Source organism: Fragaria vesca, linkage group LG5 (genome assembly GCF_000184155.1).
Source record: "Fragaria vesca subsp. vesca linkage group LG5, FraVesHawaii_1.0, whole genome shotgun sequence".
NCBI classification, from domain to species: Eukaryota; Viridiplantae; Streptophyta; class Magnoliopsida; order Rosales; family Rosaceae; genus Fragaria; species Fragaria vesca.
This window is the reverse complement of record NC_020495.1, coordinates 8,226,410-8,240,597: the sequence shown is the minus strand read 5'-3', so window position 1 is coordinate 8,240,597 and position 14,188 is coordinate 8,226,410. Positions and strand designations below refer to the sequence as shown.

General features: G+C 41.0%; 5 protein-coding genes across 5 annotated transcripts; 3 read left to right on the top strand and 2 right to left on the bottom strand.

The window, feature by feature from the left end:
• Nucleotides 1-841: 841 nt before the first annotated feature.
• LOC101309455 (protein RKD2-like) lies at nucleotides 842-2,198 on the top strand. The gene is made up of 4 exons (XM_004301100.1): nucleotides 842-957; nucleotides 1,048-1,211; nucleotides 1,306-1,751; nucleotides 1,857-2,198. The coding sequence occupies exons 1-4, from the start codon at nucleotides 842-844 to the stop codon at nucleotides 2,196-2,198; spliced, it is 1,068 nt and encodes a 355-aa protein (XP_004301148.1).
• Nucleotides 2,199-3,002: 804 nt separating this feature from the next.
• LOC101309163 (pentatricopeptide repeat-containing protein At3g47530-like) lies at nucleotides 3,003-5,180 on the top strand. Its single transcript, XM_004301099.1, has one exon. The coding sequence runs from the start codon at nucleotides 3,003-3,005 to the stop codon at nucleotides 4,932-4,934; it is 1,932 nt and encodes a 643-aa protein (XP_004301147.1). The 3' UTR covers nucleotides 4,935-5,180.
• Nucleotides 5,181-5,195: 15 nt separating this feature from the next.
• Nucleotides 5,196-7,411, bottom strand: LOC101303225 (malate dehydrogenase, chloroplastic-like). Its single transcript, XM_004299305.1, has 2 exons — nucleotides 7,146-7,411; nucleotides 5,196-6,833 (listed from the first exon to the last, which is right to left on the bottom strand). Exon 2 carries the CDS (start codon nucleotides 6,821-6,823, stop codon nucleotides 5,591-5,593), a length of 1,233 nt encoding a protein of 410 aa, XP_004299353.1. The 5' UTR covers nucleotides 6,824-6,833; nucleotides 7,146-7,411; the 3' UTR covers nucleotides 5,196-5,590.
• Nucleotides 7,412-8,123: 712 nt separating this feature from the next.
• LOC101303515 (geranylgeranyl diphosphate reductase, chloroplastic-like) lies at nucleotides 8,124-9,936 on the bottom strand. The gene is made up of 2 exons (XM_004299306.1): nucleotides 9,223-9,936; nucleotides 8,124-9,001 (listed from the first exon to the last, which is right to left on the bottom strand). Exons 1-2 carry the CDS (start codon nucleotides 9,928-9,930, stop codon nucleotides 8,300-8,302), a joined length of 1,410 nt encoding a protein of 469 aa, XP_004299354.1. The 5' UTR covers nucleotides 9,931-9,936; the 3' UTR covers nucleotides 8,124-8,299.
• A 1,873-nt stretch (nucleotides 9,937-11,809) lies between these two features.
• LOC101303804 (GDSL esterase/lipase At1g74460-like) lies at nucleotides 11,810-13,603 on the top strand. Its single transcript, XM_004299307.1, has 5 exons — nucleotides 11,810-12,047; nucleotides 12,197-12,327; nucleotides 12,416-12,655; nucleotides 12,766-13,015; nucleotides 13,112-13,603. The coding sequence occupies exons 1-5, from the start codon at nucleotides 11,810-11,812 to the stop codon at nucleotides 13,357-13,359; spliced, it is 1,107 nt and encodes a 368-aa protein (XP_004299355.1). The 3' UTR covers nucleotides 13,360-13,603.
• The last annotated feature ends 585 nt before the right edge of the window (nucleotides 13,604-14,188 follow it).

The following is a 14,188-nucleotide window of genomic DNA, read 5'->3' as shown; positions in this document are numbered from 1 at the left end:
CTAACTGATGATAGAAAGTGATGAATGATTGAAGGATAATAGTGCGCAGAGAAATTATAAAGCAGTAACTCTCCCCTCTCACCCCACTCACTAGTAAGTTTCATCAATTCTAATTCATCCAAAATGATTAATCAGTACGTCCCCTTAACGTGTAAATGATTATTGGTACGTTACATGCATATACGCCTCTAGAAAGTTTTTTTATTTTTTTATTTTTGAAATGTCATTCCCAAACATAAGGTGGTATTTCAATCAAAAAATAATAATATAAGGTCGTATTCGACTATCAGTAAGTCCAAGTGTCCGAACTGGAAGGAAAATCAGACTTGGCAAGCATGCACACTCCTCCAACAAATTAACTCACTAATCCACTCTAAATCCACCCAAATAAGTTGAATGAATCTCTATATATAGATACTAAGCATATCTAGCCAAAATCGAGAAAGATAAATAGAAAGAAGGAATAATTAATATTAATGAAAAAAACAGATTGAGGAGGAGCTGTGGCGGCGCACGTTTATGTAGGCTAATGATGAAGATGATTAAGCCCTCTAAATCTAATAAATTGTATTAGAGGTGTTTAGCAAGTAATTAATACTACATTCTTGTAACTCTCACTAAGCATTAAAACGCGCACAAACCACAGCAGTAACACAATGATTAATTACAACACTAGTAGTTGTGCTGATTCATGCATACATGTAAATGCATGAGCCTATATATACACTCACTATTTGCCTCTTCTTCTTCTTCTTCCTTAAGTCATCGTCGATCAGAGTTTTGCACATTTATATTCACCGCCGGCCATTAATCTCTTCCTCTCTTTCTCGATTTGGGTGCAATGACAGTGAAGAGTCACCATCAGAGTCATTCCCTCATGAGTAACCCTAATTGGGTGGGGGTTTCCAATGAAAACCCATTCTCATTTGCAAATCAATTTTCTCCTGCTGATTTCAGGTATCGTGTTTATTGTTTGATCTAACTGCAGTCCTTTGATTTCATTGGTACTTAAACATTTAACCTTATGATTCTTGATTGGTGGTGAAGTGGTTATGCTCCAGTACTGGACTGGGAAAATGAAGTTCCGCCGATGGTGCAAGACTATAGTTTTGTTGACGCTCTTCCTTTCATGGAGACCTGTCTGAATCTCCATGATCACGACCCTCTTTACTCGTCTCTTGACATACAACCTATCCGAAGCCTATTTCAAGGTGATGAACAGTCATTTACATATGCCCTAAACTTTCAGGGTAAACTTCTCATTATATAAATTTTTATGTAATAATTTAGATTCTGAACGTGTAGGAGATGATGTTTTGTTTGGAGACAATGCAAATGAGACTGAGAATGTAGTTCACAATGAGGTGTTCGCTTCTGGGTTTGAGCACCCTAATCATGATCATGATCAACAAGAACAACAGCAACAAGAAAAGCAGCAGCCTATTTTACTGCTTACGAGCAATGAAGATCAAAATGGCGGAGATAGAGAACATGTCGGTGAAGAGAGGAAGCATAAGAAGCGATGCATGAGAGACGAAGTGAAAAGTGGTAGCAGTACTCGAAGCTATTCATCATCAAAATTGTTGTCTAGGGAAACAATCTCCCAGTACTTTTACATGCCTATAACTCAAGCAGCGAAAGAACTAAACGTCGGCTTGACTCTTTTGAAGAAAAGGTGCCGGGAGTTGGGTGTTCGCCGTTGGCCTCATCGGAAACTCACCAGCCTCCAGACCCTAATCCGGAACATTCAGGTGAACATTCAGGTACCTAGCTAAAAGTAACATTAAGTACGACATATTTCAATTCAGTTTCTTCATCACCATCGGAAAATATAACGTTCCTTGATTGTTATTAAGGAGTTGGGAAAGGAAGAAGATGACAATAATGAAGAGAAGCTTCGGAATGCGATCGAGTTATTGGAGAGGGAGAAGAAGCTGATGGAGGAAGCTCCGGATATGCAACTGGAGGACCATACCAAGCGGTTGAGACAGGCTTGTTTTAAGGCCAACTACAAGAAGAGAAAGATCATGGGGATGAATCTGATTGATTATCCACCCCATTCTTCTAATTTCAGCATTGTTGATAATCGTGGAGGGAAGTCCATGGCTATTATTGACAATCGAGGAGACGAGGAAGACGAAGAGATTAAGTCGCTTTTGTCTGATTCCTTTTCATCTTCCGCTAGCATGATGATATAATAAACGGGAATATCATAACAGCCAGATCAGTTGTTTAGTTTTTCTGATTTTTTAGGTTGATTTTGTGGGTTTGCACACATGGTTAAATTAGTTCATAGCTTGATATGAACACTGGGCTCTGAAAGACTACTTCATCTTCAGAGCACCCTGTTACAGAAAATGGTTGGTCAATTAAACGGTTGATTTAGTTTTAGTTTTTTTCTTTTTCTGTTTTAGATGCATATCTATCAAATATCGTTCATAGAATAATTCATACATACTCCTAATATGGAAAAGGAAAATATAATTTCATGAATTTATAATGCATGGATGAAGAGGCGAGAACAGAAACAAGAACAACCGAGTGAATTGTTTGTATTTCTCTTAATTAGAACATGTTACTTGTACGAACCTAAATTTAATTGAAATGAAACATAAATCTCAATACGATCATACATTTTATTTATCTTGCGCGACAGAGAATTTAAACTCAAATTTTCATCTACAAATATAAAAAGAAAATGGGTTTGTTTGTTATGTCCGCATGTATGACATACATAGACATGTTCATACATACACTAACATGTCTACATTGCACGTGCTTTACACGAGGTGATGGTAGTAAAAATTACCGCTTGAACTAGAATTTTCCAAAGAAAAATACCATCATACCAATTTAGTATCTCAATCCAAATACTTGAAAATAAACAAAATGGTGTAATGGTACACCCATATCAAAACTCAAAATTTCCCAAAATTCTTGCTCTTTAAGAAAAAAATGGCAAGAACATATAAATAGAGATGTGAGAAAGCAAAGAGCTGAAAATGACTGCGATCTCACAGTCCCTGCGTTCAAACTGTGCCCATCTCCAACATCACAACATCTCCTCTACTCGTCTCACCTCCACCTTCCCCTCACTCTTCACCACTAACCAAACCTCCCTCGACCATTCCCAAATCCAAACCCCCCATGACCATCAAAACCAGACCAAACCCATCATCATCTCCTACGCTCAAACCCGAAAAGACTCCCTCCTCTCCCTCATCAAATCATGCACCCACAAATCCCATTTACTCCAAATCCACGCCCACATTCTCCAAACCTCTCTCATTCTCGACTCCTCTATCTGCTTCCACTTCCTCTCCCTCCTTTCGCTTTCCCCGCCACTCAAAAACTTAACCTACTCCCGCCATTTCTTAGCCCAAATCCCCAAACCCAATGCCATTCACTACAACACTCTCATAAGAGCTTACTCCACGAGCGATTCACCCGAACAGGGTATTCATCTCTACCGAGACTTCAGACGGCGAGGGCTTCATTGCAACTCGCTGTCGTCCTTCTTCGTAATCCAGTGCTGTGTTAAAATGCAATGCTTATCAGTAGGAATTCAGGTGCAAACTAGGATTGTTAGAGATGGGCATCATTCAGATAGTCGCTTACTCACAGCTCTGATGAACCTGTACTCGACTTGTGGGGAGTATCATGATGCATGTAAGGTGTTCGATGAAATTCCGCAGAGGGACACTGTTGCTTGGAATGTGTTGATTTCTTGCTTTCTGCATAACAGCCACAGCAGGGACGCTCTGGGTGTGTTTGACGTTATGCGGAGCGGAAGCTACGGATGTGAGCCTGATGATGTTACTTGTTTACTTACGCTGCAAGCTTGTGCAAACATGAACGCCTTGGAGTTTGGCGAAAGGGTTCATAGGTACATTGAGGAACATGGTTATGGTGGCGCTTCTAATCTGTGTAATGCTCTTATTACTATGTATTCGCGGTGTGGGTGTTTGGATAAGGCTTATGAGGTGTTTAAGGGAATGCGGGGTAGAAATGTGGTTTCATGGAGTGCAATGATTTCCGGGCTTGCAGTGAATGGGTATGGTAGAGACGCGGTTGAAGCGTTTTGTGAGATGCAGAGAATGGGTGTTTTACCTGATGAACAGACTTTTACTGGTGTGCTTTCTGCTTGCAGTCATTGTGGGTTGGTTGTTGAAGCAATGGATATTTTTGAGCGCATGAGTAAAGAGTTTGGAGTAGTGCCTAATATCCATCACTATGGGTGTATAGTTGATCTATTGGGTCGTGCTGGTCGACTTGATCAAGCTTATCAGCTTATAATGTCGATGGATATTAATCCAGATTCGAAAATATGGAGGACCTTACTTGGGGCTTGCAGGATTCATAACTATGAAACCCTTGGGGAACGTGTGGTGGATCATTTGATCGAACTCAAGGCTCAAGAGGCAGGGGACTATGTTCTGTTGATGAATATTTACTCTACAGCTAAAAACTGGGAGAAGTTAACTGAATTGAGGAAGTTTATGAAGGAAAATGCAATTCAAACTACACCAGGCTGCAGCACAATCATACTGGATGGAACAGTCCACGAGTTTTTGGTGGATGATGTTTCACATCCAAGGAAGGACGAAATCTACCGAATGCTAGATGAGATCAATAGTCAGCTGAAGATTGCTGGTTATGTTGCTGATGTATCATCTGAACTTCACAATTTGGGGGCAGCAGAGAAGGGATATGCACTCTCCTATCACAGCGAGAAACTAGCTATTGCTTTTGGAGTGCTGGCAACTCCACCTGGCATGACAATTAGAGTGGCCAAGAATCTTCGCACTTGTGTTGATTGCCACAACTTTGCAATGATTCTCTCAGGGGTTTATAACAGGACGATAATTGTTAGAGACCGCAGTCGGTTTCATCATTTTCGGGAGGGACGTTGCTCATGCAATGGCTATTGGTAGGAACATTCAAGAACTACGGCATGTGAGCATCACTGTAGAAATTCAGACAAGTGACACTGTAGAGTAGCATAGATGGTAGTGAAAAGCTACAGTGAAAGATAGAGATTCAAAATTTAAGATTAATTGGAAGATAATGTGGAAGCTATTGCTAAAATTCAAAACTGAACACTGCTAAAATTGCCGATCGATTGTACCTTTTTGTAGCCATTTTTTGGGTCAAATTGATACAGTACAGTCGTTTTTGAAGCTATTGCCCGATGCTAAATTGCTTATAATTCAAAGTCTGAATTCATCATAGATGCTCATAAGGTAAACTGTATACTATCATGAAAGTAGGTAAAACTTTATTTGTTGCATCACAGACTAGCTCAACTCTTGCAAACATACAGCAGGAGGAGAAATACATGATATCCCTAAACACAACCAATAGAGGAGCCAAGTTATTTCAAAACTGTCTAACCTTCATCTACAACAACAGAAGCAACTCTATATGTCCTCCCCAAAGTGCTTCGACATAGAAAAATGGAATGACATAAACTTCATTCCACAAAATTGAAAGTACTGATGCAAAGCAAAATCCGAAGAAAAATATAACCAGATTCTTTCTATCCCTCTGTAAAGCAGTCATTAGAATGAGGAGATTCGGATGCTAGCATCTATGCAGCCACTGGTTGCTTGTTGGCAAATGCAATACCCTTCTCAATGCTGGCTTTCAGTTCTGGCTTAAGTGCTTCCAGAGCCTTTTGTTCGTACTCTGTCAGACCCTGGAGGTCAGATGGTATCAAAGCTTCAACTCCTTCCTTTCCAATCTTAATCCTTGAAGCAAAGAATGGAAGCTCAGTCAAATTTGAATCCACATAAGAGCACTCATAGACATCACTGTCTCCATCCAGTGCACGGAGAGACGACTCAACAAATCTGGCTGCAGCATATGCCATTGACAATGTTGCAGACCCAGCACCTGCCTTTGCCTCCACAACTTCGGTTCCAGCATTCTGAATCCTAACAGTCAGCTCTGCAACTTCTTCATCAGAGAGGCTGACTGAGGGTTTTGTCTTCGACAGCAAGGGCAATATAGTTATCCCAGCATGTCCACCAACAACTGGTACATCCACATCAATCAATTTCAGATTCTTCTTCTGAGCAACAAATGTGTTTGCCCTCACCACATCCAAAGTAGAAACACCAAAGAGCTTCTTTGGGTTATAAACACCCTTCTGCTTCATAACCTCAGCAGCAATAGGCACGGTAGAGTTGACCGGGTTACTGATGATGTGAATGAAAGCATCAGGGCAGTTATCAGCAACAGCCTCAATCAAGTTCTTCACAATGCCGGCATTGATGTTAAAGAGATCATCACGGGTCATGCCAGGCTTCCTTGGAACTCCAGCAGGAATGACAACCACGTCCACACCTTTCAAACACTCAGCCAACTCATCAGCTCCCGTGAAATCAAGAACCTGCGAGGGAGTGTTGCAGTGACTGAGATCAGCCGCAACACCCTTGACATTGGCAATATCATACAAATGCAGGGAAGACACCAAAGGAGACATCTTGATGAGAAGCGCCAAGGGCTGGCCAATCCCCCCAGCAGCTCCAAGAACAGCTACTTTATAAGATGCCTGCGGCTGCTGAACCACCACGGCTTCCTTGTGCGCTTTCAAAGCATAAGAAGCTCGAATAGCTGCAGTGGTCTCCTTGCCAAAGAATGACGACTCAGATTCACATGCAAACGATCCACTCGCCGCCTTAAGGCCACTGAAACTCTTGAGAGGGTTTTGGGTGGTGAACCTCAAAGCACAAGGCTTCGACTGTGCGGTTGATACTCCTTTCCGGCCAACGGAAAAGGCAGTTCCGACGGAAAAGGTAGCTGCTGCTGTTGCTGCCATCTCTCACACCCTGTATTACACAAGAAAAATCTAAACTTTGCTGCCATCTTTAACACGCACAAAAAAAGCACATATTTTTAACAAAATTACCCCAAACCCAATATCACGTACACAAAAAGCACAGATATTTGCATCTTAATTGAGCTCAGACAAAATACCCTAAATCAAATATCACAATTTGAATCAGTTATCAGTTTCAGAAAGCAAGAAACGAAGAAAAAGATTAGAGCTTGGAGCCCACCGGATCTGAAACCAGAGCCCACAGATCTCTTAGAGCAAAATGAAACGACATCGAATCGTGAAAGTAGAGGAGGAAGCTAACCTTTGGAGTTGTTGAACGGCCACAACAACCAGATAGAGAGACAGAGAAGAGTTCAGAGAGACAGAGTGAGGAAGGCGAAATTGAGGAAGAGGACTATAAAGCGTGCGTGGGTTTTGTAGTGTTGTCGGGTTTTGTTAAATGAAAGATGTGAGAAACTCCGTCGATGGGCCTCGGACGAATCCACCCCCAGTTTTTCCAACTCCTACCACACGGCTTTTTCTTTCTTTATTTCAATTTGCCAATATGCAATCGAATCTTCTCTATTTGTTCCTTTTGCTTCTCTGATATTTGCTATTGACGGCCTCGATTTGTCTAGGCAATCACTTTTCCATTCTATGTCAATTTTTTAGATTTTTTAGGTAGAAGAAAATGAAAGCACACAACATCATTTTTTCGTCACAGGGTCATGTTTGTATGATGGCGCAATGTTGTACGTAAATCCTCAAACTATAAATCCACTATGTTATTTGTGAGTTTAGGGTTTATAGTTTACGACACTGTTTAAATTGATTGCGTGAAATGATGTTGTTGTCACTCTTTTCTTTGTTTCGACAGTGTTGTCGTTGATGCCGGTATATATAAGGGTTTGAGATGATGCGCCGCTGCCCCCTTTTCTTTTTTCTCCGCACTCTCTCTTCTTCGTCTCTCTGTCTCTTTGACAATTTCATTGCATACAAAAGTTGGACATTTGCTCAATATACCTCTATGACTCTGTATGTTTTCACTTATACAAGAAGTCAAAGAAATATAATGTCATAGAAGTCAAAGAAATACAATGTCATGGATAAACCACGTTATCAGACATAAATTGCCAAACGCAATACTAATACTAAGCTACCTATTGAGTGAACCTTATCAAACAACAACAAACGTGACTCGTGGATCATCTTTGTACCAATATTGTCTCAACTTAACCACACGAGTAGAAGTGAGAAAGATGCTAATAGTCGTTAAAACTCAACGCAAACCATGGCAAACTACAAATACACCCTCTTACTCGCATACCAAAACAATTCATTACCACATACATTATAACTACAAATTCTCTGAGTCTCTGTAATACAATATAAAATTACACTCAATCTTGGTTCCAATGAGATTGTACTTATTACATAAGACCGGAAAAAATTTAGACAAATTTCAATGCCTGCTTTCTAAGCACCAATTTTTTCCATCTCTTGCTTAAGTGCATTAGCCCTAACCAAGCTCCCAATGGTGTTCACAGCCAACTTCAAATCCTCCCATGGGTTCCCAGGCACCACCCTTTTGTACAAATAACTATCGAAGGTCATCTTCTGCACATACTCATCTGCACACATCTCCACAAACGCTTCTCTCGCCGGGTTCGACCTGTAAAACACCTTCTGTAAGATATCGAGCACCTTGTAAGTCGGCCAGTAAGTCTTGTCCCACTTCTCCAAATAGTTCCTCAAATCTCCTTCGTTTATCATCCTCTTCCCATTCTCTGATCCCTCAACTATCGCTTCTGCGCACATCCTTCCACTCTTTGCTGCAAAGTAGATACCTTCACCCGAGCATTTAGTCACATACCCGGCTGCATCACCGACTAGCGCCACTCTCCCCGCTAGCCTTCGTGGGCGGGGGTGCTCAGGGATCGGATGTGCCTCCACTCGTAGAATCTTTCCGCCTAAAATCTTGTCCTTGGCACGGTTTCTTGTTGCTAGCTGGAACTTCTTGATGTCTCCTTTGTGAGTCACAGTGCCTGTTCCCACTGCCACATGATCACACTTTGGGAACACCCACCCGTAAAAGTCCGGTGACACATCATCACCTACATACATCTCTGCCAAGTTCTCGTAGTACACCATTTTGTCATCAGGGATCTTGATCCTCTCCTGAAACACACAAAAACCAACAACTTAACAACAATGAGCGCCTTACCCCTAAGCAACAGGCTTCTCTATCAAGCACTAAGATTTTAACTAATTTCGACACAAAATCAGCTAACTCACTGCAAACTAGTCCAATATATAAACGCATTCTAGCTCATTACACAGCAATTCCCAACATGCAAGACCCAATTTCAAATCAAAAGAATGTGAAAGTCTCAAATTACCTGAAACGCAATGGCGTACTCATAATCACCAGCATCAATAGACTTGGCCACTCTAGAATTAGCCCCATCGGCTCCAATCACAGCATCAACCTCCAAAGTCTTCTTGACACCAACCCCGCCGGCCTTGCCGTCATACTCGGTGTAATGCAACACATACGGCGACGTCCCATCTCCCTTTACCGGACTATCCATCTTCAAAAACAGCCCGTTAATCACATTGGCCCCATTCTCACTCGCCCTATTCCTCAAGTAATTATCCAGCACTTCGCGCCGCACCATCCCAATATACTCGTGCGGCTTCAGCGTCTGCCCGATATCCACCGCCACGTTGGACGGCGATATCATCTTCATCTTGGTGACGCGGCGGTCAATGATATCCAACGGCAGGTCAAACTCCCCCACCATGCAAAGCGGGATGGCTCCGCCGCAGGGCTTGCAGTTGTCCATTTTCCGCTCGATGAGAAACGTCTCGACGCCGCCTTTGGCCAGCGTCTCGGCGGCGGCTCCGCCGGCGGGGCCACCGCCTATGACGGCGACCCGGAGGTTCCGGCCCGCGACTTTCGGGCTGGTTTTGGCGGCGAGGACGCGGAAAGTTCGGGGAGTTGATGGGAACGAGGAGATGGGTTTGGACTGGGAGGTGAAGTTGGGGCTTTCGACGGCGGAGTGGCGGCGGAGGCCGACGAAGGATTTGAGAGCGATGGAGGCCATTTTGGGTGGTGGAGAGAGTGGAGTGAGTGGTGGAGCTAGGGAGTGTGAAGGTTTATCTTTTAGGGAGATATGGTTTGGGATATGAGAGGGGGAGGTGGCCGTTGGATTAGGGGGAATGGAGGGCTGGGATCTTATGGGGATATCTGGATAGATTTTCGGGTTTGGTTTTTGTTTGGAGTTTTATGATTTTACTGTTTTGGAGTTTCTTGGGGACGAGTTGCTGCCACGTTGATGGGGTCGGCAGTATCATACATGCAACCACTGAGAATCTGCCACGTCATCAAGTTTTTGTCTAGTTACTGGGAGCTTTGTAGAACGGTAAGTTTTAAGCCTAAAATTTGAAGGGACTTCGATTTCGGACAAGATTGAAATTATGACAGCCACCTTCCTAGATAAATTTTTCAGTACACGTGGAAGATGAGAAATTTCGTATCAAAAAATAATAAATAAAATATAATTTATATGTGAGATTATACCTAATTGTATTGAATTATTTTGTAATTAAAACTCAACACCTTAAAGATAAAATGTAATTAAGTTAGGACAATATCGATACAAGGATGATCTACAGACGACGTTTGTCGTTGTTTAACAGTACAACGGTAGAAACAAGTTTCTCTATATATTACAAGTTAGACCCTCCTCAACAACATATATGATCATACCTAATATACTGATTAGGGTTCGATTTGAGCTCATACTGAATTGATAATGTTAAAGTCATAGAACAACTATACTTTCTAGTTTCTATCTTTGAAGAAAAGTTAAACTTAGTTTGTCTCTGTGTACAACCGTCGTAAATGGTATTGCAAAGTTTTCCTAATAATTGATGAACGAAGTTTATTAACCAAAGTGCGACTCTAGTTTAGTTAGGTGGTTGTACTAATGAGTTGGAATGAATAATATCAGGGAAATCATTGCTTGTTCAAGCAAATTGTAGGTTGACATGATTTGTAAGATGCTAACAGCGTATGATTTAATTAATAACAATAGAAGATCAAACGAAGAAAAGTCGCACAATCAAATTGGTAAAAAATGGGTACATCTCTTCCTATTCTAGAAAAAGGGAACACAAATTTTTAGAAGCAAATTCTTTTTGGTTCGAGAATTGTTTAAAAGACAATTGAACGATATGAAAAGAAGGAAATGTTGGGGCCTTGGGGGCGTTGAACTCTTTATTTTAGGAGGAAACATCAGAATTTTATTCAAAACAAGAAAATAGAATTACAACGCTTGGGAATTATCGGTGGTGAAAGCAACTTCTCCACTCTCATCCCTCCTACTCGAACAAGTCACGGGTCCGTCATTAACAATGACATCCATGAGCCAATCGGGTCAAACCCCTAACCATGAATAAAGCCCCTGCAATCGGGCTACAAACTTTGAAATAGAATCAACTACCATATTAGCATTCCTAGATACATATTGAATCTCAACAACATTACTTGATAGAAATGCAGATCACTTAACTTCATCACTTAGAGAGTGCATTCTCCATAGGCACATATATGGTTTGCCCAACATGTTGAAAGAGCTAGAGATTCCCAATTACTTGATATTCCGGTTCAAGAAATCTAGATGAGTAGGTGAACCCACAAGCATGCCTTTACATTTCACATTACTATATATGATTAACATATGGCATTTTCAGACTGATAACGTTGTAACTTTGTATATAACTTGTAACCAAAATCAAGGTAGTTGAGTTGGTATATCCAACAAGCTAAACTACCCTCTCTGTTTCTCTGAAATCTGAAAACATTCCCTCACTCGTATATATCCCCAGCCTGCACATGTATTCAAATCCAAGAAAAATTCATCTTCCCTCTACTTGGGAAATAAGACCTATACAACATATCTGCTTGATTATTATCAAACCATGAAGCTCAATGTGGGAGTAGCAGTGTTGGTTGTGACCATCTTTGCCATCCTGATCGATGGTTACAGCTGCAAAGTGGTGCAGTTCATATTTGGCGATTCTCTCTCTGATGTTGGAAACAACAAGTACTTGAGCAAGAGCCTCGCCCAAGCAAGCCTCCCCTGGTATGGTATTGATTTTGGCAATGGTTTGCCTAATGGGAGATTCTCTAATGGTCGAACAGTTGCTGATATTATAGGTAACACCTTTGTCTGACCCTGCAAAGTAGTGCTCGAGAGAGTTTGAGCCTCGAGCACTGCTTGGGGGCTATGATTTAAAAAGTTGGTTATGTTTATGTTGGTTTTTGAATTTTGATGCTGATTATACTTGTTTGTTTCTTTCATTAAGGTGATAACATGGGTCTCCCGAGGCCACCTGCATTTCTAGACCCATCTTTAACCGAAGATATGATACTCCAAAATGGAGTGAACTATGCTTCTGGAGGTGGTGGAATCTTGAATGAAACTGGTGGCTTATTTGTAAGTTGATTGCAATCCTAAATAAACAGATATATAACTATATATACATGTACCCTCCTAAGCTCTTGGTCAAATTAACCATTTGCAGATTCAAAGGTTTTCACTCTCCAAGCAGATCGAGCTGTTTATAGGGACACAAACATTGATAAAGAGCAAAATTGGCAAAGAGGCAGCAGACAAGTATTTCCAAGGAGCTCGTTACGTTGTCGCTTTAGGCAGCAATGACTTCATCAACAATTATTTGATGCCAGTCTATAGCGATTCTTGGAACTACAACGATCAAAGCTTCATCGACTACTTGATGGAAACACTGAAGGCACAACTTCAGGTTGATTCTACATTTCTACTGATCAAGCTAGAGCTAGTTCTTCTCTGCTTGTTGATGATATTATTATGTTCTTCTAACTTGTGTGTGTATGTTTGTGTTCTTTTGAGTAGCTGTTGCATGCTTTAGGGGCAAGGCAGCTGATGGTGTTTGGTTTAGGACCAATGGGTTGTATCCCACTACAGAGGGTCCTAAGTACATCTGGGGATTGTGTAGATAGAACAAACAAATTAGCTCTCAGCTTCAACAAAGCTGGAAGCAAATTAATGGACGATTTGAACGCCAAACTTCCTAACGCCAGCTACAGATTTGGTGATGCTTATGATGTTGTCAATAATGTGATCAGCAATCCAAGCAAATATGGTATTTTTATGTGCTTGTCATCACTATGTTCTTATTCTGATAATGAAATTTTCTATCTTTAACTTTCTTTTTTGGATTTAACTTCAACCTTTGTAGGATTCAGTAATTCAGACTCACCATGCTGCTCATTCGGAAGAATAAGACCGGCTCTTACATGTGTGCCTGCATCAGTACTATGCAAAGACAGAAGTAAATATGTATTCTGGGATGAGTACCACCCGTCAGATAGCGCTAACCAGCTTATTGCCACTGAGCTCATCAAGAAATTCGGTTTCACGCGTGTCGATCAGGGCAATGCTCCTTCCTCAGCACCAGCAATTGCTCCATCCCCAGATCAGGAGTAACAAAGACATGAAGAATGAATACTTAAATTAAGTCGGAGTGTGCATTCCACTTGATTAATCAGGTGTACTGCTTATTATTTCATAACACAGTTTCTTGCTTGGGGATGATTACACAGTTTTTCCTTCCGGTTTGTAAACAGAAATATGTATTTTTCTTAGTTCTTATTGTTCAAGGTTTTTCTTTTTAATAAAGCCTATAGTAGTTTGTTCCAAACACGCATTAATCTCCATCAGGTTTAAACTCAAATATTATATAATCGTGACCTGTTACATGAATTGTATTGTACAGCTGTACCAAACTAACATAAGGGAAAACCAGAAAACTCTATGACATATGGATCGATACATCAGCTTTTGGTGGTTGTAGCTTGCTAAGTTACATGTATGTTTGAAGTTGTCTACCATCAATTTTACATCCTAAAATTCCTGTATGCTTATTCAATGCAATTACTTTGCAAGTCAAAATGAAGTACACCAACTCTACCAAATCCAAACCGAAGTTTTCAAAGATCGAATCCGCAATAATAACAGCAGTGAAAATGAACCTGTTGCAATCTTCTTGGATCTAAGACATGGTACTAGTAGTAGTATTGATTCTGTGAAACGCGTGAAGTGTTCAATAACAATGATCATTAACTGGACTATCATCAGATATAACAAGAGCCTGATTTACTTGAAATGTTGGGACAACTTGGTTCAACCAAAAACCACCTAGGTTTGGTTTTTCTGGAAATCCCTGGCGAGTTTATTGGCAGATTGATTTAAGCAAAAGGAAGTGAGACTGATTCTGTCCGTATTTGTATTACAGGGTTAAAATTCTGTATGTTCC

Bases quoted from the DNA above. Each gene is read 5' to 3' on its own strand.
- LOC101309163 (XM_004301099.1), top strand. From the start codon at position 3,003: ATGACTGCGATCTCACAGTCCCTGCGTTCAAACTGTGCCCATCTCCAA.
- LOC101303225 (XM_004299305.1), bottom strand. From the start codon at position 6,823: ATGGCAGCAACAGCAGCAGCTACCTTTTCCGTCGGAACTGCCTTTTCC.
- LOC101303515 (XM_004299306.1), bottom strand. From the start codon at position 9,930: ATGGCCTCCATCGCTCTCAAATCCTTCGTCGGCCTCCGCCGCCACTCC. The intron at 9,002-9,222 runs GTAATTTGAGAC...TGTGTGTTTCAG, and splicing joins AGTACGCCATTGCGTTTCAG to GAGAGGATCAAGATCCCTGA.
- LOC101309455 (XM_004301100.1), top strand. From the start codon at position 842: ATGACAGTGAAGAGTCACCATCAGAGTCATTCCCTCATGAGTAACCCT. The intron at 958-1,047 runs GTATCGTGTTTA...TTGGTGGTGAAG, and splicing joins TTTTCTCCTGCTGATTTCAG to TGGTTATGCTCCAGTACTGG. The intron at 1,752-1,856 runs GTGAACATTCAG...ATTGTTATTAAG, and splicing joins CCCTAATCCGGAACATTCAG to GAGTTGGGAAAGGAAGAAGA.
- LOC101303804 (XM_004299307.1), top strand. From the start codon at position 11,810: ATGAAGCTCAATGTGGGAGTAGCAGTGTTGGTTGTGACCATCTTTGCC. The intron at 12,048-12,196 runs GTAACACCTTTG...TCTTTCATTAAG, and splicing joins AACAGTTGCTGATATTATAG to GTGATAACATGGGTCTCCCG. The intron at 13,016-13,111 runs GTATTTTTATGT...CAACCTTTGTAG, and splicing joins CAGCAATCCAAGCAAATATG to GATTCAGTAATTCAGACTCA.